Genomic DNA, 25,017 nt, shown 5'->3' with positions numbered 1-25,017 from the left:
ACAATTTATCAGTGATCACCACACTCAAGAGTTATGTTGTAAAATCCTTCATTATGTCTAAGATTTGAAAATATGGAACAAATACCAATCAGAATGAGGACTAAGCTAAAGCAATCCATCCCCCAAATCATTTGTGTTAAAAACGTCCCCAAAAGTCATAAGCATATGGCATACTAATGACTATAGTTGGATATGCTTTGTAATTTTTTTAAAAATAGTATCATGTCCCTTTTGCAGTATAAATCTATCCATGAAGTCTGTAAACAATTTATCAATGATCCCCACAGTCAAGCAAGGGTTATGTTTTCATTATGAAACATATGCATATGTTGAGGTATGTGTAATGAGTTCGTTGTATTTACCAGTTCCCTAAGGAAAGTTTCTCATTGAATGTCCCCATTTAGGTTAAAGCGGAGTGTATTTGTGTTAGAAACGTCCCCAAAAGTCATAAGTATATGGCATTCTGATGACTATAGTTGGATATGCTTTGGGATTTTTTAAAAGATGTTATCATGTTCCTTTTTTCTGTATAAATCTACCTATAAAGTCAACAAACAATTTATCAGTGATCACCACACTCAAGAGTTATGTTGTAAAATCCTTCATTATGTCAAAGATATGAAAATATGGAACAAATACCAATCAGAATGAGGACTAAGATAAAGCAATCCATCCCCCAAATCATTACACATATCTTAATATATGCAGATGTTTAATAATCCGAGTTCATTGTATTAACCAGTTCCCTAAGGAAAGTTTCCCATTGAATGTCCCCATTTAGGTTAAAGAGGAGTGTATTTGTGTTAGAAACGTCCCCAAAAGTCATAAGCATATGGCATAGACTATAGTTGGATATGTTGCGGGATTTTTTTTCTAAAAATAGTATCATGTCCCTTTTTCAGTATAAATCTATCCATGAAGTCTGTAAACAATTTATCAATGATCCCCACACTCAAGCAAGGGTTATGTTAAAAAAAAGAACAACCCCTTCATTATGTCTAAGATTTAAAAATACAGAACAAATACCAATCAGAATGAGGACTAAGATAAAGAAATCAATCCGAAAAGTAGTTACACATACCTTAACATATGCATGTGTTTAATGATCAGAGTTCATTGTATTTACCAGTTCCCTAAGGAAAGTTTCCCACTGAATGTCCCCATTTAGGTTAAAGAGGAGTGTATTTGTGTTAGAAACATCCCCAAAAGTCATAAGTATACTGTACGGCATACCTATGACTATAGTCAGATATGTTTTTGTATTGTTTTTTACAAATAGTGTCATGTCCCTTTTTCAGTATAACTCAATAGATGAAGTTCGAGAACAATTTATCAGTGATCACCACACTCAAGAGTTATGTTGTAAAATCCTTCATTATGTCTAAGATTTGAAAATATGGAACAGTTACCAATCAGAATAAGGACTAAGATAAAGCAATCCATCCCCCAAATCATTACACATATCTTAATATATGCAGATGTTTAATAATCCGAGTTCATTGTATTAACCAGTTCCCTAAGGAAAGTTTCCCATTGAATGTCCCCATTTAGGTTAAAGAGGAGTGTATTTGTGTTAGAAACATCCCCAAAAGTCATAAGTATATGGCATACCTATGACTATAGTCGGATATGTTTTTGGATTGTTTTTTAAAAATAGTGTCATGTCCCTTTTTCAGTATAACTCCATACATGAAGTTCGAGAACAATTTATCAGTGATCACCACACTCAAGAGTTATGTTGTAAAATCCTTCATTATGTCAAAGATATGAAAATATGGAACAAATACCAATCAGAAGGAGGATTAAGATAAAGTAATCCATCCCCCAAATCATTACACATACCTCAACATATGCATATGTTTCATAATGAAACATATGCATATGTTGAGGTATGTGTAATGAGTTCGTTGTATTTACCAGTTCCCTAAGGAAAGTTTCCCATTGAATGTCCCCATTTAGGTTAAAGCGGAGTGTATTTGTGTTAGAAACGTCCCCAAAAGTCATAAGCATATGGCATACTAATGAATATAGTTGGATATGCTTTGGGATTTTTTAAAAAGATGTTATCATGTTCATTTTTTCTGTATAAATCTACCTATAAAGTCAACAAACAATTTATCAGTGATCTCCTCACTCAAGTAAGGTTTATTGTTGTAAAATCCTTCATTATGTCTAAGATTTGAAAATATGGAACAAATACCAATCAGAATGAGGACTAAGATAAAGCAATCCATCCCCCAAATCATTACACATATCTTAATATATGCAGATGTTTAATCATCAGAGTTCATTGTATTAACCAGTTCCCTAAGGAAAGTTTCCCATTGAATGTCCCCATTTAGGTTAAAGCGGAGTGTATTTGTGTTAGAAACGTCCCCAAAAGTCATAAGCATATGGCATACTAATGAATATAGTTGGATATGTTGCGGGATTTTTTTTCTAAAAATAGTATCATGTCCCTTTTTCAGTATAAATCTATCCATGAAGTCTGTAAACAATTTATCAATGATCCCCACACTCTAGCAAGGGTTATGTTAAAAAAAAAGAACAACCCCTTCATTATGTCTAAGATTTAAAAATACAGAACAAATACCAATCAGAATGAGGACTAAGATAAAGAAATCAATCCGAAAAGTAGTTACACATACCTTAACATATGCATGTGTTTAATGATCAGAGTTCATTGTATTTACCAGTTCCCTAAGGAAAGTTGTCCACTGAATGTCCCCATTTAGGTTAAAGAGGAGTGTATTTGTGTCAGAAACATCCCCAAAAGTCATAAGTATACTGTACGGCATACCTATGACTATAGTCAGATATGTTTTTGTATTGTTTTTTACAAATAGTGTCATGTCCCTTTTTCAGTATAACTCAATAGATGAAGTTCGAGAACAATTTATCAGTGATCACCACACTCAAGAGTTATGTTGTAAAATCCTTCATTATGTCAAAGATATGAAAATATGGAACAAATACCAATCAGAATGAGGACTAAGCTAAAGCAATCCATCCCCCAAATCATTTGTGTTAAAAACGTCCCCAAAAGTCATAAGCATATGGCATACTAATGACTATAGTTGGATATGCTTTGTAATTTTTTTTAAAAATAGTATCATGTCCTTTTTGCAGTATAAATCTATCCATGAAGTCTGTAAACAATTTATCAATGATCCCCACAGTCAAGCAAGGGTTATGTTTTCATTATGAAACATATGCATATGTTGAGGTATGTGTAATGAGTTCGTTGTATTTACCAGTTCCCTAAGGAAAGTTTCTCATTGAATGTCCCCATTTAGGTTAAAGCGGAGTGTATTTGTGTTAGAAACGTCCCCAAAAGTCATAAGTATATGGCATTCTAATGACTATAGTTGGATATGCTTTGGGATTTTTTTAAAAGATGTTATCATGTTCATTTTTTCTGTATAAATCTACCTATAAAGTCAACAAACAATTTATCAGTGATCTCCTCACTCAAGTAAGGGTTATTGTTGTAAAATCCTTCATTATGTCTAAGATTTGAAAATATGGAACAAATACCAATCAGAATGAGGACTAAGATAAAGCAATCCATCCCCCAAATCATTACACATATCTTAATATATGCAGATGTTTAATAATCAGAGTTCATTGTATTAACCAGTTCCCTAACGAAAGTTTCCCATTGAATGTCCCCATTTAGGTTAAAGAGGAGTGTATTTGTGTTAGAAACGTCCCCAAAAGTCATAAGCATATGGCATACTAATGACTATAGTTGAATATGTTGCGGGATTTTTTTTCTAAAAATAGTATCATGTCCCTTTTTCAGTATAAATCTATCCATGAAGTCTGTAAACAATTTATCAATGATCCCCACACTCAAGCAAGGGTTATGTTAAAAAAAAAACCTTCACTATGTCTAAGATTTAAAAATACGGAACAAATACCAATCAGAATGAGGACTAAGATAAAGAAATCCATCCGAAAAGTAGTTACACATACCTTAACATATGCAGATGTTTAATAATCAGAGTTTATTGTATTAACCAGTTTCCTAAGGAAAGTTTCCCATTGAATCTCCCCATTTACGTTAAAGCGGAGTGTTTTTGTGTTAGAAACGTCCCCAAAAGTCATAAGAGTACGGTATACCAATAACTATTGTTGCATATGTTTTTGCAATTTTTAAATGGAGGTATATTTCTGTATTTAGTATTAATCTACCCTTGAGATAAGTGACAAAACCGTTAATGGTCACTGATCGTTAATGACGATCAGTTAATGATCACTGTACTCTGGTACTATATCAATTCAATTTCATTTATGTATATCCTTTTGATTGTCCTCATTCAGGTTAACGCAGTGCATTTTTGTTAGAAATGTCCCCGGAAGTCATAAGAGTCATCTTCTTTGGCAGTTTTTAATTGTCGCTTGTCTATTTGTTATTCATGTTAAATCTACTCGTAACATCAGTGAAAACTAAAATTAAGATATCCATTCTAAAATCGTACAGCTTGTCTTATCACTCACAGATCTTTAATACTGTACTTATTGGTGCCCTGATGTAAAAGATATTTTGATTGCTTCTAATGTAGGTTAAAGTATTGTGTTTATTAATAATTAAATTAAATCTTTTATGATAGGTTTGGATAGTTTCTGAAAATCAAATGAACTCTTGGTAATTGTGTTCAAATTATCTGTGTTAACAATTCATAGGTGAAATTAGAAATTTCTTTTCGTTTAAATAGAATATAAAAACTAGTTTAACTGTCTAATGTTTGCCTATTTAACTGATGTTTATCTACTCAAGACTAACCAAGCTGAAGCAGCATCATGAGAAATGCCTGAAATGTAAAAAAAAATTGATCTGCAAAATCCAGATTCCTCAAGCAATGAGATTGAGTCTCTTCTGTCAGGTATGGAGCCAACAAAAACACAATAGAACAAGAAAACGGATCAAGATGAAGACAGGGGACCAGGGACTTCTTCCCAGTGAACATATTTGGAAGCAAAGTTCTTGCCTTACAATTTGCTGGTAACAAACACTCAATAGTACAGATGATTTTTTTTTATCCAAGTTTCTCTGCATTAATGATGTGCATATAAACTCCCAAAACAACACAGTAGTAATAAATGCAGTCAAAAATTTAAATTGTTCTGTGGCCGAGACATTGGACATAGTTTTGATTTCTTCAAGATAAATAGAGACCTTAATTATTGTTTAGATTATTGTTAGATTGGGTAGTTAACATTACATTGTACTTTGAAGGAATTGCCTTTAAGGGAAGTATGGTCCCCAAAACTGACATAAAATAACTTGTGTATGTGTGTATTGCTGAAGACCCCGAATGGAAGTACGGTCCCCAAAAGTGGCATAAAATAGTTTGTGTATGTGTGTGTCGCCGAAGACCCCAAATGGAAGTAAGGTCCCCAAAAGTGGCATAAAATAGTTTTTTTTATCTGTGTATCGCTGAAGACCCCAAAGGGGACATTAAACATTCCAAGTCCCCAATGGGAAGGTAAAAATACTGTCTGGACAAAAGTTGCTTAAAATTAAAATCTCAAGTGATTTTTTATTTCTGTGGTCTTGGAGGAGTAAAACTGAGTTGCCAGCTTGCTTCTAAACCATACAGAAAGTGGTGTCCCCAAAGGGGGGGAGTTAAGATATGCGACCCCAAACGGGACTTAAGCGAGTATGTGTGTGTGTGTGTGTGTGTGTGTGTGTTTGTGTGTGTGTGTGTGTGTTGCTGATCAAAGGGTCAAACATCCTTGGTCAGGAAGAGGGTAGACTAGACCCCCCCCCCCCCCCCCCGGTGAGGAAGTCCAGCAGTTCATCTAAACAGAAAAGCACTTAGACTAGAACAGACGTAGCTACGTTAATCCTACCATAAAACAATAAGAGAAGGTATGACCTCTCTCATGCTCCCAGGATGTAGGTGTGGAATGCACACCAAGCCTCTGTAGCCTGTTAAAGATCACACAACTTATCACTACACAATTGATTATACACCTCTAAGCATCTATGGTTAAATATTTCTAAGCATAAATCACAATCAACAATACAAAACCTAACATTCCCCCCTTTTTGACCTTTATGCTTGAAAAGTTCCCAGTCATAGAATACCTCATGTCAGACAGTTTCAATGCAAACATTTTTATACTCAGCATATGTCAAATCACCCTAAATTACTGTAAAAGTTACACAGTTTAATAAATGTATTAGCAGTCATCCCATTCATTGAGCTCATCTCATGGCAAACTGCATCTTACGAGCAACCAAAGAAATTGTTAATTTAATAGTGAAAATAAGAAGATAACATTTTCAAAAACATCTCAGCTTGGTGATGCTTCCTCCGGGTGTGCAAATCACATGTCTCTCTGCAGAGTGGTTTGAGTTCTGCAGGGCGTCATGAATGTCTCTTCTAGTTGTTTCGTTGTCCATAGGACCAGAGTCCAAATGTATGTAGAATAAACATTCAAACATACCAGTTAGTTTTGTTGTTTGTCAACATGGGTCTCAGCTATTTCCAAAGCTGCAGACCTCTCAGCACTCTAGTTTTATGGCCTCCCATCACCTCACTTCAGGCCTTCATCCTGCGAGGGGGATATTTATGACTCCTTCATTGTCCACGCTCTGCAGAGAAACACCTCTGTGGAAAGGGTGCAGGGTTCAGTTGTCTTACTGCTGTTATGATCCCAGCAGCCTTCAGAGTGTCATCGTATGCACAGTATAGTGGCACAGCATTAGGTGATGTTCATAGGAAACTGCTGTCATCACCACCATAGCTTCTGGTTCCTGTGCTTTTCACAGAATCATGATGTCATCCTCGAACTCCTTCTGCGCTGTCGATGGAGCTTGGCACGCTCCCCTCATCCCACGAGTTTTCATGTTCCAACGCTGCTGAAGGTTTAAGGCAGAGCACGTCGTACACCTTAGTTGTCTTCCTCAGCGTCAATATTGAATCTTTCATTTTATTTAAAATTTCCTGGAAGCTCAGTAGCACAGCTCTCTGTGTGATGTCTGCTGTGCTGAAGATGATCTCTGATCCTCCTGAAGTCTCTCTCCTGGCCTCAGCTCCCATCTTGTGGACGATCCTCTCCTCTATTTTGCAGGCAGTTTCATGGTCCTTGCTGTGGCTCCAAGGTCTGATCTCATGATGGGCCCCAACCAGCTTGACCTTTGACCTCAACCACTGCCTGGCTGTCAGCTATGCCTGGAATGGTTCACGCTTCTCACTGGGCCTCTGAAGATTTCTCAGGAGATTACTGCTGCACCTGTATTTCCTTGCTAAGAAGAAAAACTTCTATTTGGAGAGCATGTCAACAATCATCAAACCACATTCTTTAGTTCAGTGAACTTCACTTATAGGCCATCAAAGCCTCATCTGAACATGGATGCACCACTTGCATAGGTTTAATATTTGTAAATAAACGGCTAATCACACAAATCACTGCAACAATAATAGTAAACATTGTTTAATGTTAATCCTTGCACTCCACCTCTTGACGCATGGACATTCCCATGCGTCAACTCACCAAACCTGGATCCCTGTCTTAAAGAAAAAGATTAGCTAGATCATGTCCCAGGCAACATCAGGGCACCTCCTCTGGAGTAGCTCCGTAACCCTGCAATAAAAGATGTTAGTGTGTCTTGCATATTAAGTTTGCTTAACACCTGGCTCTCCCAGGAGCCTGCATACACACCATCACGGCCTGGAAAGCAAAATCTGGAAGTGAAATCAAACTTCATACCTGTAAACAATTGTATCATAAGAGTAATAAGCATTCAACATCAGCAAGACAAGTGTCATGTGCAGGTTTTCTCAAATCAGTAACTACAACTATTACCCTAATTCACCTCAGACATGGATTATCCCATGTACTCTGTTAACATTAATGTAATCAGTGACTTCTCTTAAGCAAAGTCACTCCACTCATATATTATTATTATGGGTTCAAAAGTGGCCAGCAAATGAGCCCATAATAAACTATTCCATAATTACCGTAATCTCTTATTTGTTTTACTCATGTCACTTGTCCGCTTCAGCTGAATCTTCTAAACACAGTCTCAGAAAAACAAACATTAGCAATACACATTGACTATCCTGGTGGGCAGGCGTCGGCCATCCACATTCCAGAGGTGCCATAAAACACCATAAAGTTAACACTCGCTGTGGAAAAAGTAACACTGGTCTCATCACAGTATGTCTCAAACTATATTAATTTCTCCATCAACATATAGCCTGTAACTACAGTTTTCTTCACACATAAACCCAGAAATCTTGTAGTAGAGAAACATTAGCCAGTATTCCTATAAATCACATGATCAAACACATGAAGAACCGTAATGCTGTAAAAACGAAAATGCAAATGTTAGCGCTTGCGCAGGCGTATGCATACTTTGTCACAGTTATCTCTGTGAGCACACAAGCTAGTGAATGACACACACATAGTAAATTCACAGACACAGAAAATGGCATTTAAAATGTTAAATCATCACGCAACCTCGAGTGTTGCTGTCATCTTTCTGCTTCTGTAAAGGGAAGCACACACAGACTCATCTGCACCCCTGCCAGGCGGGGGTCAACTTCACACAGTCGTGTTACATCAGTAAAGTCTTGTCAGCTTTTGTCAGCTTTTACCAGTCAGTCAGTTTGTTTTCCTTTCACTCACTCATTCATGCATTCATTCTTTCTTTCTTTGCTGATAGTGGAACCTATCGTCGCATTTAGTTTCCACTCTCAGCAAAATGACGTCATTTCAAAAAGAAAAAGAAGAACTTTAGTTTGGATTACATCGCTGAATCCTTTTGGACTGGGACTGTCATTTAATAATTGTCCCAAATAAGTGGCTTTCTCCAGAGTCCATTTAAATGTGGAGAACTCACTTGGCACAATTTTCTCGACGACGTGTAGCGCTTTTAATTCCCGACGTGCAGATCTGCTTAAAGAACAGAGATTATCGAACAAAACTTTCAGTGCACTGTGAAAGTATCAAAATAAAAAGGCCTTGCTAAGTCATGACACAAACTCCTCATCAACTTCACAACAGGAGAAGAATCATCAGCTAGATTCACTCCAAACCAACCATCAGCTGCACCACTCACAACATAAGCCTAATGTCTTCTTTAACTTATGAGTTTAATCACCAGGTCTGTGTTCTTCACTCATTTAGGCCACAGATCTATTTTATTCAGTTTTCCTTTTTTCCCTTCATCATAAAACATGTGACATGCTGTCATGCACTTCACAAAAGAAGTTTGTTCTGACGTATTCAGAGTTGTGTATCTAAATACAGGATTCACTCGCACATCAAAGCAGGAAACTCAGTGTTTTAGAGTTTCCACTCAACACACAACAAACTCCAACACATCTCATTCACTCGTGCTAGAATTCAGTCACCTTTCCTTAATCTAAAACCGATCAACTAATTTGCATATCAGCTATTAACCCACTAAGTTGACAGGACGACAGAAAAGCATGTTCAAAATAGTATCACAAAAGACAATTTCCCTCATACAGTAAATTACATGTGCTGCCTCAATCAAGCAGGAAGCTTCTCCCAATTTACCATTTTAACAACTAAATTTATTGTCTGATCACTGGTTGGTCAAACCAGGATCTTTTTTCCCACAAAAGTTAAATTGTTGTCCTGCAACCTGGAGAGTCAATTTTTTGCATTGGATAAATTCAGTATTTAATAACAAGTGTCTGCTAAATTGACACTATTTTAACACTGATGAAAGATAACAAGCTAATTTTCATTACATGTGTTTGTGTTATTAGGCAGGTCTAATGCATGTCTGTGGAGCTGCATCTCCAGCAGAGCATGTTCTTAAAGCTGCCTTTCCTACACACTTCTCTGCTATTATTTAATCATTTCTTAACTAATGTGCTATGAGTCTTCATGAGTCATTTTGTGTTTGGAATTGTTAGTAGGGTTAATGCATGTTCTGCTTGTGTGTGTGTGATTTTGTATATGTTTCTATTTTCGCAATGTTTCAGACTCCGTCTCAATTTTCCAACTTAAGCAGTCAGTTTTCTTTTCCCCAGGTTTGCTAACCCAAATTTTGATTTCCCACATTAAATAATTCCTATGTGTTCTCACCTAGTCTTCTCACTCTTTTGTCCTCTCCCACTTCAACAGTCCCGGCAGTTCTCCTTCAGCTTTGTCCTGTCTAGTAGCTGAAGTGCTGCTGCTGCCTTCTTGGGCGACTTCTTAGCAGCTGCTGCCGGTTTCTTGGCTTTGGCCGCGGCAGACGTCTTAGCTTTGGTCTCAGTAACCCTGTTCATCTTGAAGGATCCGGAGGCCCCGGTGCCCTTGGTCTGCACCAGAGTGCCCTTCGCCACCAGACTCTTGATGGCGGTCTTGACACGGGCCTTGTTCTTGTCCACATCGTAGCCTCCGGCAGCCAGAGCCTTCTTGAGGGCGGCCACGGCTTTCACAATCAGCTCGCCCACACTGGGGCCGACCTTCTTGGGAGTGGAAGTCGTCGTCTTCTTCTTCTTCTTGGCCTGAACCTCTGCACAGGGCGCAGGGCGTGTTTATGATGGAGCCTTTCCCACCACAGCGCCGGCACGTTGAGCGCATCATGAAGGGTCCATTTCTTTCATGTAGCTATGGTCGCTAGCCAGCATGCTAGCCGCATGTGGCTTGCCCGAGTCACTCAGTCCTTTCTGAGCATTTCGACATGCTGCCGCCGCAGAACCTGGCCTCAAATCCAGCAAGCTTAGCGCGCTGATCTCCAAAAAAGTCCCGAAAGCCAGAAAGACGTCAAATAAGTGTCTCGTGCTAAGCGCTCGAACAAAAACTCCTCTTCATGCCGCCATCTTGCTCGCCCTTCCGTGGAATTCATTCAATCAGACAGGAAGATGGGTTTGCTTTCTTCTTCTGCTGCTTTTGCTTCTGCAGCCTCTGCTCCGATACTGTTTGTCCACATTGCTGCTGCTTTACTGGGACTCTTTGCTCAGGACTTGCTGCTGTCTCTTTATCATGTTATTGCTTTGGAGCTGCATTCCTTGTCTTCAGGGAGGGGTGAGAGCTTGCTTGCTTGTGAGGTTGAGAGACACATGGCGCTGTAAATAAGTCAGCCAGAAACTTGGCCTGCATGTTTCCAATGATGTTAAACTATAACTTTCTTCCGACTGCTGCATGTGGAAAATTGATTCAGGTCTGCTTTTCACCTGAAAGTGACAAACTAAGACATTTTCATTATTATCATCACTGCTCAATCAACACACATCTCTCTCTGTGTGTGTGTTTTTGTGAACAGTCTTTTCTTAAAAGCAGAAAATGAAATTGTAGTTGTTTTTGGCTGATCAACACAAAACCTTTTTCCTATGATTTTTCTTTTTCACTCTTTTTTTTTCTTTTTTTTCGTTACAATAGCTGGTGACCTGCAAAATCACTGCTCTCACTCACAATCAAAGGCAATTACTTTTGCACAGTGCACAAAAACACTGTGATGTCAGACACATTCACACTCACTTTTTCATCTGCATAAATAAACCATATGGCTGGAGATATGTGCCATGGTGATCCATAAGCATGATCACCAGTTTATTTAATTATTTTTAATCCAACAAAACAAATAAACAAAAACATGATGCTGATGCTACACACACACACGAGTCAAGGTGCAGAAAAACTGCTCATGGAAACGCTGCACACTCTCTGTTTCCCCCTCTTTGAGTAGTTCCCAGACAGCTCTTGATCTGATAATGTGTAGCTTGCTCATCAGCTCAAAAAACAAAAACAAAACTGCAACGCGACATCACACAGTAGTTGCATGCTCTGCCCACAGTGGCAAAGTCTTACACTTACATATTCAACACAGCTTCTCCATCATGTATTTTTAGATGTTTCATACAGGGTTGAGCATATTAGTTGTTTTCACAGATGTGCTCTATATCTCAACAATGGTTCATAATAAGACGACAGTCTTCCACACAGGTCAAGTGCCTCTATGCACTTCATTAGTTTAAATATTTACCTATATCACTTCACCTCACATGTCATCGTACTGAATTTAAGCAACCACAAGTTTAATGTAGGTTACTTTTAACAACTATCCACCTCAGTGGTTTGGCACACAGGCTGTTAACATTTTGTGTCAGGAAGGGGTGGGGGGAAAGCCACCCACCAGAGCACAGCTGCTGATGTGGGCTGGCCTTTTCCACACACTCTTCAAGGCTGGTGTGTTTTCTGAAAACTTCTAACATTTTAATCTCTTCCATTTTTAAGCCTGCGATTAACCGCACGGCTCAGGTCCGCGTGAAACCCGCGTGACCGCGCTCGCGTGAACCCGCGCAGCTGTGGAGCCGTCGCTCCCTCTCTTTTTTACATAAATACTTTGTGCTGCCAGGAGCAAAGTCCAGCACAAACGTCTGTCTCCCTCCGACTCACTCTTGGTTGCTTAGAAACCCATGATAACAACAACAGTCGGTGTCACAGACCACGTGTTCTGCTCCGCACACACCCACACAACAACAACAACGATGACAACAAAAACAACACAAAATAGGCCTACCGTCCAGCACAGTCTGGACCCCGCGGAACCTCTCAACGCCCCACAAAGTGGCGGAGAACTCACCTCTCGCCACACAAAGTAGCGAGGAACCTCTTGCTCCACAAAGTAGCGAGGAACCTCTTGCTCCACAAAGTAGCAAGGAACCCGGGTATCGCTCCACAAAGTAGCGAACTTCTCAACGCCTCACACAGTGGCGGAGACTGCACAACCACACGGTTATAGAGTCGGCCTCTTTAAACTTACTTGGCGTTGCTTAGCGTGTAATATCAGCTCAAATCCCGCCGACCGTCATTCATCGAGGAGAAAAGACAGACCGCGAATCCACAGGAACTTCCTGGCTGACGTCAGTCTTTCAGCGTGCCTCTCCTCCCCTCGGTGAATGCGATTCCAGGGCTCCGGCATCGAAGGACCAATTAATGATAGGTTTGTAGCATAAACCTATTCGCTGGAACGTTAAGACAATATAATTACACTGCAAGCAAGACGCAAGTAGGCAAACTTCTTCATGGTACTCGTGCACGGGAGAGAACCAGACAAACGCCGTCCCTTCGCTTGACCCCAGTAGCTCTCGTCCGTCCTCCCGTAACACTGTCCTTTTATTGAGGTTACATGAATATGCATAGGTTCATTAACATACGACGTCTACATACAAACAAAGAGTACCTTGCCTGTGTGTGTGTGTGTGTGTGTGTGTGTGTGTGTGTGTGTGTGTGTGTGTGTGTGTTGCTGATCAAAGGGTCAAACATCCTTGGTCAGGAAGAGGGTAGACTAGACCCCCCCCCCCCCCCGGTGAGGAAGTCCAGCAGTTCATCTAAACAGAAAAGCACTTAGACTAGAACAGACGTAGCTACGTTAATCCTACCATAAAACAATAAGAGAAGGTATGACCTCTCTCATGCTCCCAGGATGTAGGTGTGGAATGCACACCAAGCCTCTGTAGCCTGTTAAAGATCACACAACTTATCACTACACAATTGATTATACACCTCTAAGCATCTATGGTTAAATATTTCTAAGCATAAATGACAATCAACAATACAAAACCTAACAGATTCGTTAAACATGTGTGTGGTTTTTACAGTCAAAATATCACTTTCTACGTGTATTTTAAATTTTGTCTGAATTTAGATAAATTGTGCTGATACAGTTGGTCAAAATGAGAAAATAACAGATTGGCAAGATAAACTGTTTTTAAAGGTAAAATATAGAGGCCACATCAAAAGTAGTCAAGAAGGGTTAAAGGCTAAAAGCAAAGTTGTCACCAAGTACTGTTTATATTTGTGTGTATTGCTGCAGCTTTTTTGAGTATTAATTTGGTGCCTTTGTGTGAAATAATGGTATTGTGAGTGATCCATATAGTCACAAAGAATAGCCACTTGTTTCTGTGCTACCAAAGTTCCCCGGCTTTCATTCAAAATGTGTTTATCGTCAGCACCTGCACATTAAACTACTTAAACATTATAAATGTCTTCAAGCTCACACTGAGGCCTGTGGGGTACTATCAGCCACTGAAACAGTACACACATTTATATGTGTTTGTATATGAATATTTCATACTTTAAGACTGCCTGTTTATTTAAGGGAGATGAACAAAATACATTGGAATTGTACAAAATAATATCATGGATGATAAATTAAATAGATTTTAAGTAGATGCTTGTGCATTCTTAAAGTCTTATATGTTGAACTGAACTATGTGATCTGTTCAAAGCCTTAATCTTAATTTGAAGTGAAATGTGCATTTTGAGTTTATACACTATGTATATAAGGCGACCGTTTCCTTTTGCAGTATTTTTGTGTGGTGTACTTTTCTATGTCTTAACAAAAGGGGAACAAAGGTGTTTAAGTTCACCTAGGATGATGTGTTTTAATTTTCACATGGTCTTGCTTGAATTTGACCCTGACAAAGGCATATGAACTCTGTCAGCTGTTTGGAGTTTCCATTTTCTAAACTTCTACATTCTGAACCTTCTTCAGCTCTGAACAGATGATGAAACACTGAATGATTTCAAGCTCACACTTTGTCTAATAAACTTACATCTTTCATTCTTTATACAGATTGAGTGTCTGTGGTTTGTCAGAGATCAGCTGTGATTATCTGGCAGCAGCACTGAAGTCCAACCCCTCCCATCTGAGAGAGCTGGACCTGAGCAGGAACAACAAGCTGCAGGATTCAGGAGTGAAGCATCTGTGTGGTTTCCTGGAGAGTCCAGGATGTGGACTTGAAACTCTGAGGTCAGTCAGCATGTTTTAGTTGTGCTGAGATGAATATGATGTGAAAGTTGTGCTGACACTAAACTGCAGACATCAGGCTGATATTATACTGATCCACACTGAGGATCTTCATGGTAAAGTCTGTTTTCTTCTTCTCTGGTTTAGTCCATTGACTGCAGCAGAACAATGTTCACATTTCAAACCTTCAAAGAAGAAGAAAAATCCTCCACTGGATAATTCACTGTGAAACTCTCCAACTCTTCATTGCACCTTAAAGTCTGTCTGACACTGAAATCCAAAGCAAAATGTGCGTTTGCTTTACAGACAGCAGTCCAACACAAACATACACACATCATCCAAAACACAGTCCAACATCCAAATCTCCTCCACTGCCAGCATGAATGATGGGAAAGAGAAGGAGGAACACTCTGACATTCAGGGTTAGAATGAGTTTCATGAAGCAGACTGTGAAGATCAAAGCTGCATTAGAAAGCTTACATGAATGAATGAGTGGACAGAAGTGGACAGAGATCATCTGAAGCACTTCAAAGGCTTTAAATCAGCACATTTCTCTTTATTCTTTATCAACTCTGTTAGTTTCTCTCAGTTTTCTGTGGAATGAAGCTAACAGCAGGCTAATAAGATGCTGACCAATAGGTTTCTATTAAAGGTTGTAATTTGTATATGAAAAAGTGCTTTGGCTCAGCAGGGATCAGCTTACAGGTAGAATACAGCTGCTGGATGGGATTAGCATGTCATAGCTATCTACCAAACTGCTAACTGGGGGATTTCAGGCCATCTATGGATCATTTTTGCTAACTGTTTATTCAGCTTAGGCTCACAGGGCTGCAGCCTGTGCCCTAGCTGTCATAGGGCAAGAGGCGTGGTCCACCTGCACAGGTGAGCAGTCCATCACAGGGCCAACAGAGAGAGACAGAGAAGCACTCTCTCACATCCACACCTACAGCCAATTTAGAAGCACCAATGAACCTAAGCAGCATTTCATTGGACTGTGGGAGAACATCCAACCTCCACAGAAAGGCCAACAAGCTTCAACCTACAACCTTCTTGCTTTAAGGCACTAGTGCGAACCACTTTTCCCCATTTCAGCCCAAATCCTGCATCTTCCTGTTTCTGACTCCAGGCCAGCTCCACTAAAACTTTCTCATCAGACACTGCCACCTAGTGGAGGAAGTCTTAGTTCCATTTGAAGCTTCAGATGACAGTTAGTTCCTTTACAAAGAGGTGGAGGTGGTGGGGCTACAGCACCATCATCACTGAGTGCCATAGGACACTTAACCTTTGTTTCCATGTGCTGGGAACTTCCTGTTGTTCCAAGGAGGACTGGAAAATGTGTGAAGATCTCCCAGTCAGTTCCTCACAGCACACTTCAATCATTTCCCTCCCACAGCATCAGGACCAGGGCTTTTTCTCTCTTTGGTCCCACTAAGAGATTTCCACACAAACACCTCATCAGTGGGACTCTCAGAGCTACCAGCCCTTTGCTACAATCACAAAGCTCTTCATTGAAATCAATGATATCAAAGCTGGAATCAAATGAGTCCAAGTCTTCTGCTGATTCAGCATCACATTCATCTTTGCTCCTTGTTCTGCATCCCCACCATGGACTTCATTCCTTTCCAAGCCAGCCTTGAGTGTCCTTTATTCAGCTCATCCTCTGCTTTACTTTTACACCTGATTTTAGCTGCTTTATCTCTCTTTCAACAAGTTTCTGTGCCTCAATCTTTTTCTTCTCTCCCTCATAACAAGACAGCTTCTTCTGCCTGAGAACATGTTGGAGTGATTTACTAATCCAGGGCTGCTTATTGGGGAAAATACTTCCTGTTTCCAAAGTAATCCCCATTTTTCCCAGAAAGAAATGTAAGTAGAAATCGATGATCTAAGTGAGAACATGAGCCTTTAAAAAGTCCCAGTGGGTGCAGTCAAAGCAGTCCCTCAGTCCCAGTATATAGTCTTTGGTCCAGACTGGAACAACTGTGTGCCCAGTTTGAGCTCTCTTCAGTCCTGTGACCTGACAGACCCAGAGGGGCCATCACATCACATTTAGAAGCTCCCCTAATGGAGCCACAACAAATGTCCAACACTTAGTCTGTCTTGTTGGACCAACTGGAAGAAATGATTCAAGGACTTAGTCACAGAACAGAGTTTCAAATCTCCAAAATCCAACTGGCTGCATCAGGACATATAGTCTAAAACTCTGCACAGTTTCCTGTTTGAAGCTGCTTCCTGTTGGCTTCAGCTGTTTGGAGTTTCCATTTTCTAAACTTCTACATTCTGAACCTTCTTCAGCTCTGAACAGATGATGAAACACTGAATGATTTCAAGCTCACACTTTGTCTAATAAACTTACATCTTTCATTCTTTATACAGATTGAGTCGCTGTGGTTTGTCAAAGATCAGCTGTGATTATCTGGCAGCAGCGCTGAAGTCCAACCCCTCCCATCTGAGACAGCTGGAGCTGAGAGGAAATAACCTGAAGTATCCAGATGTGAAGCAGCTGTCTGATCTTCAGCAGAGTCCAGACTACAGACTGGAGACTCTGGTGTAAGTAGAGTGATGGAGTGAGTGGGTGGTGCTGTCAGCAGTATTGTACTAAACACAGTCAGTATGAAACAAAGATCCAGTGTTTCCTGTAAAGCTGCAGCTTCTCAGTGAAGCTGTGAGAGGAGAATGGTGACAGGCTTCAGGATTGGACACAAACACTTCCTGTTTCTGACCTTTATGGTCACCATGGTAACGGCTGACACGCGCTGATCAAACACTGTCAACAGCCAATCAGCTCTCTGAACAAAGCAGCAAGCAGACCAATGACTGCATTCATTTCCAAGTTTAAAGCAGTGAAGAACACAGTCTGTAGGTGAGGAAGAATTTAGTGAGAGCAGATGTTTGGATGGAATTCCTCCAGTTAACAGCTGGAACCGTCCATCTGGATTGTTGGGCTTGTTGTTGGGGTTCCTACAGAGCTCAGAGTGGACACACCAAGGTTCTTCTAATGAATGAAAGTCCAAACTCAAACTAGGAGGGAAAAACATTTTCATCAACTTCAATAAAAATCCAAAGATTAGAAAAAGTGAAGCAACAATGAGTCCTAGTACAGTCCCAGCACTGAAGTCCCTGCTGCTCTTTATACTGGATGTGCTGCATCACTGACTGACAGCTGATGAAGAGTCTCTGGAAACACTCGTTTATCTCCTCTGCTCTTCCTTCTTCTCTCTGCAGGTGGAGGTGATGATGGTAAACAGGACGGTGTGTGTGCTGAGAGAGGAGGAGCTGTGTCCTGATGATCCAGAGAGGTTGAAGCAGCAGCAGCTTGTGTGTAGAGACGCTCTGACTGGGCCATGTTACTGGGAGGTGGAGAGGAGAGCTTCATCCAGCAGTGACTGACAGAGGAATGAGAAGAAGTGCAGATGACTGTCAGTGCTGCAGAGTGAACTGCTCTGAGAACAGCTCCACTGTCAGACACAATGTAGAGTCCAGCATCATCCCTGTGTGTCCCTCTGGATCTGACAGAGGATCATCAGTGTATCTGGACTGCTCTGCTGCTGCTCTGTCCTTCTACAGTCTCTGCACAGTCTCTGTCTGACTCTGGCTTCAGACCCTCCTGGATCAAACTCACCTGGAAAGGCTTTCAAACATCACTCAATAGATTTGAATACAGAATATATTTGATATATACTGTAGATGTACTGTAGAGTTGCAGTTTGTCACTTGTAAATACAGTCTGTGAGCAGCTATGAGCTGAAAGATCTTTCTAGAAACACGAAATGTTTTCACTCTTCTGTTGCTTTTTCATATATTTCCACAACATTAATATTGATCCCACCTGTCTCACCTGTTTCATGCTTTTATACATAATAACAGGACACGTGTGATCTGAGCGCTGCTGTGGTTGCTGTGCTGCACGTCTTCATTTAGATAACAGAGACATCTAGTGGTTCAGAGGGAGAACTGCAGGAGGTGGAGCTGTGTTTTAGCATGGAAAACTTTTTATCTTTTAGGCGCAGATACAAATATGACAAGTATCAGTGTGAGATACAAAAGGTCACATCAGTCAGCAGAGGGAACAGTGATCACACAGCAATGTAAGAATAGAAACATAACAGTGAATCTGGACATGTATACAGAGGGAAGCAAACAAACAGGATGTAACACTACATTAAAGCCACAAATGGGAAGAAAACAAACACAAAGGAAAATATATTTGATCTCAGGAATCCAAATCAGATGCGTTAGAGCAGGGGTCAGCAACCCAGGAGGAGCAGAGACCTGAGGCGGCCGCCGGTCCGAGTGTCAGGTGAACTGAACTTCCGGTAAGAAGTTATGACCTGCAGTCTGTCTGGGTCAGATATAAACCAAGTTTAGGTGCAGTTTATTTTCCTTGTGCTGACTTTTTACAGTCAGTTATAATAACTCCCACTCAGAGGAGACCAGAGATCACATTAACATGTGTGTCTCTGTATTAACAAACATGACATATTGGCCCAGTTTAATTTTCTTATCATTGTTGTGAGGAGACCATAAATAGCATTTGTATTTTATGTTGTACAGTTCATTTGCTGTTATGGATAAAAAGTCTTTTTTGTTTCAAAGTAGCTGATAAATATTCGCTGATAGCTGCAAACATCTGCGCACAAATATAATCCTATGAAGTGGTTCTATATAGTGTGTAATTTATTGCTAATGCAATCATATGGCACATTGACTTCTGAGGAAATGTTAGATGCACTCATCATCAGAAAGGTTGCCGACCTAAACCAGGGGGTTTAGAGCATCATAGAGTTTTTGTGGTTTTTTTTCTTTAAGTCATTTCACAGATTTTTTTCTATAATTTCAATTCCTTGAATAAAACAACAAACTTAGGGGATGATTTTGTAATCCAACTTTATGTGTGAAAGATTTGACTAAACATAAAACAATCTTCCAACTCAGTCGTCATTCTTATCTTGTGAAATCAAACCAAACGTTCTGTTGTCTCTAAATCAGGGATTGATGAAATCTTTGGTTGCATCCATTTATGAACATGTTCTCATTCATATTAAATCGTAGTCTAAGTCCTTCTTTAGAGGGATAAATGTCATTCATTATCTTCAAATGTGTTTCTGTTGTTTTGGGGGGAAGTTTGAAGTCCATTGTTCAAAGTCTGTTAATGAAACTTTATGAAGTTTATGTAGGATGTTTTTCCTATTTTGTATTTGTTTGAATTATGATGTATTTCTGACTCTTGCTGCCAATGTGCCAGGTCTCTCTTGAAAACAACATTTTTAATCTCAATTAAATTTTCACCTGGAGAAATAAAGATGATAATAATAATTTTGTCTTCAGGGAATCATTTCTCTGTAAAACAGCTTCTTCTGAAACTCTTGTTACATTTCTTGTTTATTGTTTGCTGGTTTTAGAAAAATGTCATCGTCTCTGTGTGAACTTAAACTCTACATGTGGTGTCAGCTATAAACGAGCTCTAGAGTCTAATAACGATGCTTTTATTATTGTCTGGTATCCAACCTAACCCTGGGCCTCTGGCTGAATGTGAAACACCAGCAGATGTTAAAAACTGTCTGGGTTACACGTGCATCACGTCGTGTGCTTCCTGACATGGATATGATTGGAATCTGGGCCTGTTCAAGCGGTGCTGGTATCGTTGTTGTTTCTGAGACTTTCCAAATCTTTACTGGATAAAAACGTAGCAACTGATGGATTTAACATTTAGCTCTCAGACTGTCCCAGAAAAGGCGGAGGTCTGGAAGTTTATGTGAAGCTCTGTCTTGCTGCTCAAGTCTTGTTCTCTCCATCTGCACCTCAGCCATTTGAAATCTTGGCCTTAACTATTGATCTGTTTGGAAATCAGACTGTTGTTGGCTGCTATCAGCCTCCACCTGCTTCCCCCAGCACATCACCGTCTCTGGTTCAACTTTTATCTGAGCTGCATTTTAATGACGTCTTTCAGATGGATGATTTTCATTGGGACTGGCTTTCTTCTGTGTCTGATGATTTTAAGGCACGCTGCTTGTTTTTAAAACTGACTCAAATTATTTAAAGCCTCACACGCCTTGATCCTAAACACCCAGATAAATCTGCTCTTATTGACCTTTTTTAACTAATATGCTGCGTAAGTTTTCCACATCTGCAGTTTTTGCCAACGACCTGAGTGATCACTGCGTAGTTGGTGCTGTGAGAAACACTAAAATCTCACGCTCCGAGCCCGCATCAGTTTGAACTGGGGTCGTATTAAACAGGCTGACAATGTCAGTTTGGGAACATTTACAGGAGAGTTGTGTCTACTTTGTGGACAGACACGCCCCTTTTTGCCAGGTCAGGGTGAAAGGTCGGGACAGGCCTGGTTTGGTTCAGTACCGGCCGATCTCCTACATGAGAGAAACCAGGCCTGGGCAGGAAGTCTGGCTCTGATGCTGATTGGCTACGTTTTCATTAGCTGTGTAATCGGATTACTGCCTCCATCATCAAGATGTAACTATTTTTTACTTTAACGACTGACAGTCCAAACGACCGTAGGAGGTTTTGGCAAACTATAAAGTGTCTCTGCCAGCTGTGACTCCTCAGAGCTTCCTCCTCACTTAAATATCGACTCCACTCCTGTGTCACACAAAACTGAAATGTTGCTTTAACAAACACTTTGTTGCTTCTTGCTCTTTGTTCAGCACAGTATCTGATGGTAAACCTCTTGCACACAACTCTGCTCGTAGTCCCTGCTTACTGATACCTTTTCCTTCACACCTGTCACAGTAGAAGAGGTTTGTAAGGCTTTGAATAGCCCCAACACCAGAAACTCGTCCTCACAATCGTTCTCCTTCCTTCTTGCACTTGGCTGCAAATATCATAGCTGAGCCAGTGTCTTATATTTTTAATCTTTCTCTACAACAGAAGAACACCACTATACTCTGTGTTCTCTGGTTAACTGGTCCTCATTGGTCTTACACAGGATGGTCCATTAGTATCATTTTATCTATAAATCTGTTTCTGGGTTACTGCCTCCTATTCATCAGAGTACATGTTAGGCAAACAGTTTAGTCACAGCCTGCAGTCTCAGGACATCATTACATCCACTGTTCCATCAGTTCATGCAGAGCTTGGGAAGAAGGCGTTCTCCTTTTCTGCTCCGTCTTCATGGAAAACATAACCGAAGGATTTAAGGCTCTCCGTTGATTTCACTTGCAGACTTCAAAAGACGTACACATGTTTTTGTGAAACCATCTCTGGGAACTTGTTCTCGTTTTTAATGTGACTGAGTACATTACACAAACTTTTCTCTTATTGTTGTAATTTTAATATGTGTGTCTGGAACAGGTCTCTCTTGTAAATGAGACATTGAGTCTCAATGAGCCGACCTGTATAAATAAAGCTTCAATTACAAAGTCCTTTGTATAAAAGCTCCTTCAGCTGCCAGTGGGACGTGCTGTGGCACTATCGGTTGCAGAGCCTTTATATTGTTAGTTAGAAACTACAAATATAATGGCTCACTGTATTTCAGAATCAGAGAAACTTTATTAATCCAGGAGGGAAACTGAGTTGTCATAGCAGCAAATATACAAGAAACAACAAGCACTCATATAAAGTGAGTGTAGAAACAGAGTTATGATAAATAAATATTCAGATAAATAATATCAATATATAATATAAATAATCTATAATCCAGTTTTGAGTTCCCTCCCCAGACACCTTAACGCCCACTCACATCCTGGGCCATCTGACCTCAGGAAATCACATGATAGGGTGGGGCCAGGTTTCACAATGAGCTCACCCGAAACCCTGGCTGATTAGGACCCCCACCCGCTTTCACACCTTGGCTCATGTGATTACGTAGAGGATCATCAGGGGGTCCTTTGTCCCTCTTTGGGGGGAAACTCCCACTGGGTTTAAATCTGGGACTCCCCACCAACTGACCCTTAGAACTGAAGAAGCTTCTCAGATGAGAGGTGAAACGTCTTCAAGCAACTCAAAGAAGTCCAGACGCTTTTCTTTGCAAGCTCCTTAGTCTACAATGACCTGGATGACTGAGAACCGTCACAGACAACTCAGTCCCATATTTTAGGTTATTCTGAATAAATCGTTCATGCCCTCTCTTTGGAAAGAAGCTGTTGTGGTTCCTGGTCCTAAATCTAGTCGTCCAAAAGTTCTAAACGACTTCAGGCCTGCTGCCCTCACCTCAGTCTTTGAGAAATGTGATTATGGAGGACACTGAACTTCAGCTTGATTCAATGCAGATTGCACATGAGCCCAATAGAGGAGTGGAGGACGTGCTTTTGATTCTACTTCACCTGATTGTCAAACATGTAGAGAGTAAAGGACTTCAGTTCATCGATTTCTCTGCTTCTTTCAATAACACAGCCCCAGATTTGAATCAAAAGACTTTTAGAACAGTTTGAAATCCGGACAAACCTGAGCAAGTGCAGTCATATAAATATCTTGATGACAAATGCTATTATTTTTCTGTAAAGCAAATTGACCCAAAAGTAAAGTAACCTTGATATGTCAGGATGTAGATGTCCCACCCAACAACGTCACCCAGCCCTGAAACATCGGTACTGTTCAAGGCAGCATTGCTGTCCACACGTCCATCAGAGTGTTTCTTTGGACTTCATGGTGTTGCTGCTCCCAGTATTCTCTGAGACAACCTCTGAGGCCGTCACAGAGCAGCTGTATTTGTACTGACATTACATTACACACAGGTGCACTCTATTTAGTCATTAGCACTCACCAGGCAATGTCTATGGGCAACTGACTGCACTCAGACCAAAGGGGGCTGAATAATAATGCACATAACAATTCTCTTCACTCTGCTGACAAGAGATTCAACCCCCACTATGAGCACCTTCTAAAGAGCACCATTGAAAGTATCCTCACCAACTGCATCACTGTGTGGTATGACTCCTGCACTGGGTCCTGCAGGAAAAATATGACAACGGGTAGTGAGAGCAGTGGAGAGGATTGCAGGGTCCTCTCTTGCCTCCCTCCCCAGGAGATCTACTGTGCCTGCCTCATTCGAAAGGTCCTCTTCATTACAGGTGACTCCACTCATCTCTTCAACAGCGTCTTCAGTTTGCTGCCATCAGGAAGGATACTGAAGAGACCTTTTGACCTTTACATTTTCGTTAATATCTTTAAAACAGAAGCAGCAGAAACGAGAATTTTAGCAGCACAAACCAGCACAAGCGTAGCACAGTTGATTGACACCAGTTTTGTTTGATTTAATTAATGTGGGGGGGCTGGTTGACCTCTGGGGACCTCTAGAAATTTTCTTGAATATCTTTAAAATGATAGCAGCACAAACAAAAATTTTTACAGCACAAACGTAGCATAAACGTTTGATACCACTTTTGTTGGATTTGAAGAAGGTGGGGGGTCGCGGGAAAAACCAGCAAAAGAACTCGAGCAGCCGGGCTATGTAAAAGGTGTAGGGGGGCATGTTTGCGGTCACGTCCAGCGGGTGTGTGGGCTGTTTGAGTCATCTGTTACCAGGCAAACTCCAATGCAGCAGGCTGCTGAACACACACAGGCCTCCTGCATCCTCCTCTTCAGCTCTGCTTGCCCGATATCGTGACCTAAGCAGGGTCGGGCCTGGTCAGTACTTGGATGGGAGACTGCCTGGGAAAACCAGGTGCTGTAAGCTTTTGCACTTCCACACACAAACTGCAGAGGGCACTTCTGCTCCTGCTTGTGCTTAGAGGCATGAGAAGTTAACATTTATGGGTGATAAAATCCTTTTTCTATATTTTTAACATGAGAATATCAGTTTTCCATCTTGTGTTCCAGAGTAATCGGACAAAAGACAAACGTAGAACAAGGAAAAAAGAGGCCAAGTGTCTCACCTATAAAACAAAATGACTGTTTTCTGAATAGTCTCACACAGATAAACATTTGCAGGGAATACCTTTTCCTTCAAAACAAACGTCACAGACTGTGTTTTTCTTTACTGATTGTATTTGAGTAGAAACTCAGATTAAAATGGCATCAGTGCTCATAAAATGATTTAACTGTAAAAGTAGGTGTAGTGGATCACTTTGCATAGATCTAGATAAAAGTGCTGTAAGCAAAGACTACAGTGGTCATTGAGCAGCTGTTCTTATAATGTGAATCTGGGATAAAGGCACAGATTATTTGTTTGCCTTTGTTTCCTGGTTCTTTCTTTCTTATCCAAATGGAAAAAGAGAGCATAAAAGTACTGTTTACAAGCAGCTTATCTATCTCATTGTGCCCACTATCATAAAATCTTGGTTGACTGAGCACTGAGCCATCTACCACTCGAAATTGAACCTGTGTGGGAC

General features: G+C 40.4%; 1 protein-coding gene across 1 annotated transcript in view; it reads left to right on the top strand.

The window, feature by feature from the left end:
* LOC145425230 (protein NLRC3-like) overlaps positions 1-25,017 on the top strand; it is a 611,895-nt gene that overhangs the window by 404,028 nt on the left and 182,850 nt on the right. Inside the window, exon 4 of the mRNA XM_080298205.1 lies at positions 17,108-17,281. Coding sequence (XP_080154331.1) covers positions 17,108-17,281 — 174 coding nt within the window. The remainder of the gene's footprint in view (positions 1-17,107; positions 17,282-25,017) is intronic.

The sequence above is a fragment of the Astatotilapia calliptera genome, chromosome 3 (assembly GCF_964374335.1).
Source record: "Astatotilapia calliptera chromosome 3, fAstCal68.1, whole genome shotgun sequence".
NCBI classification, from domain to species: domain Eukaryota; kingdom Metazoa; phylum Chordata; class Actinopteri; order Cichliformes; family Cichlidae; genus Astatotilapia; species Astatotilapia calliptera.
Note: the sequence above shows the minus strand (reverse complement) of the source record. Positions and strands in the feature narration are given on the sequence as shown.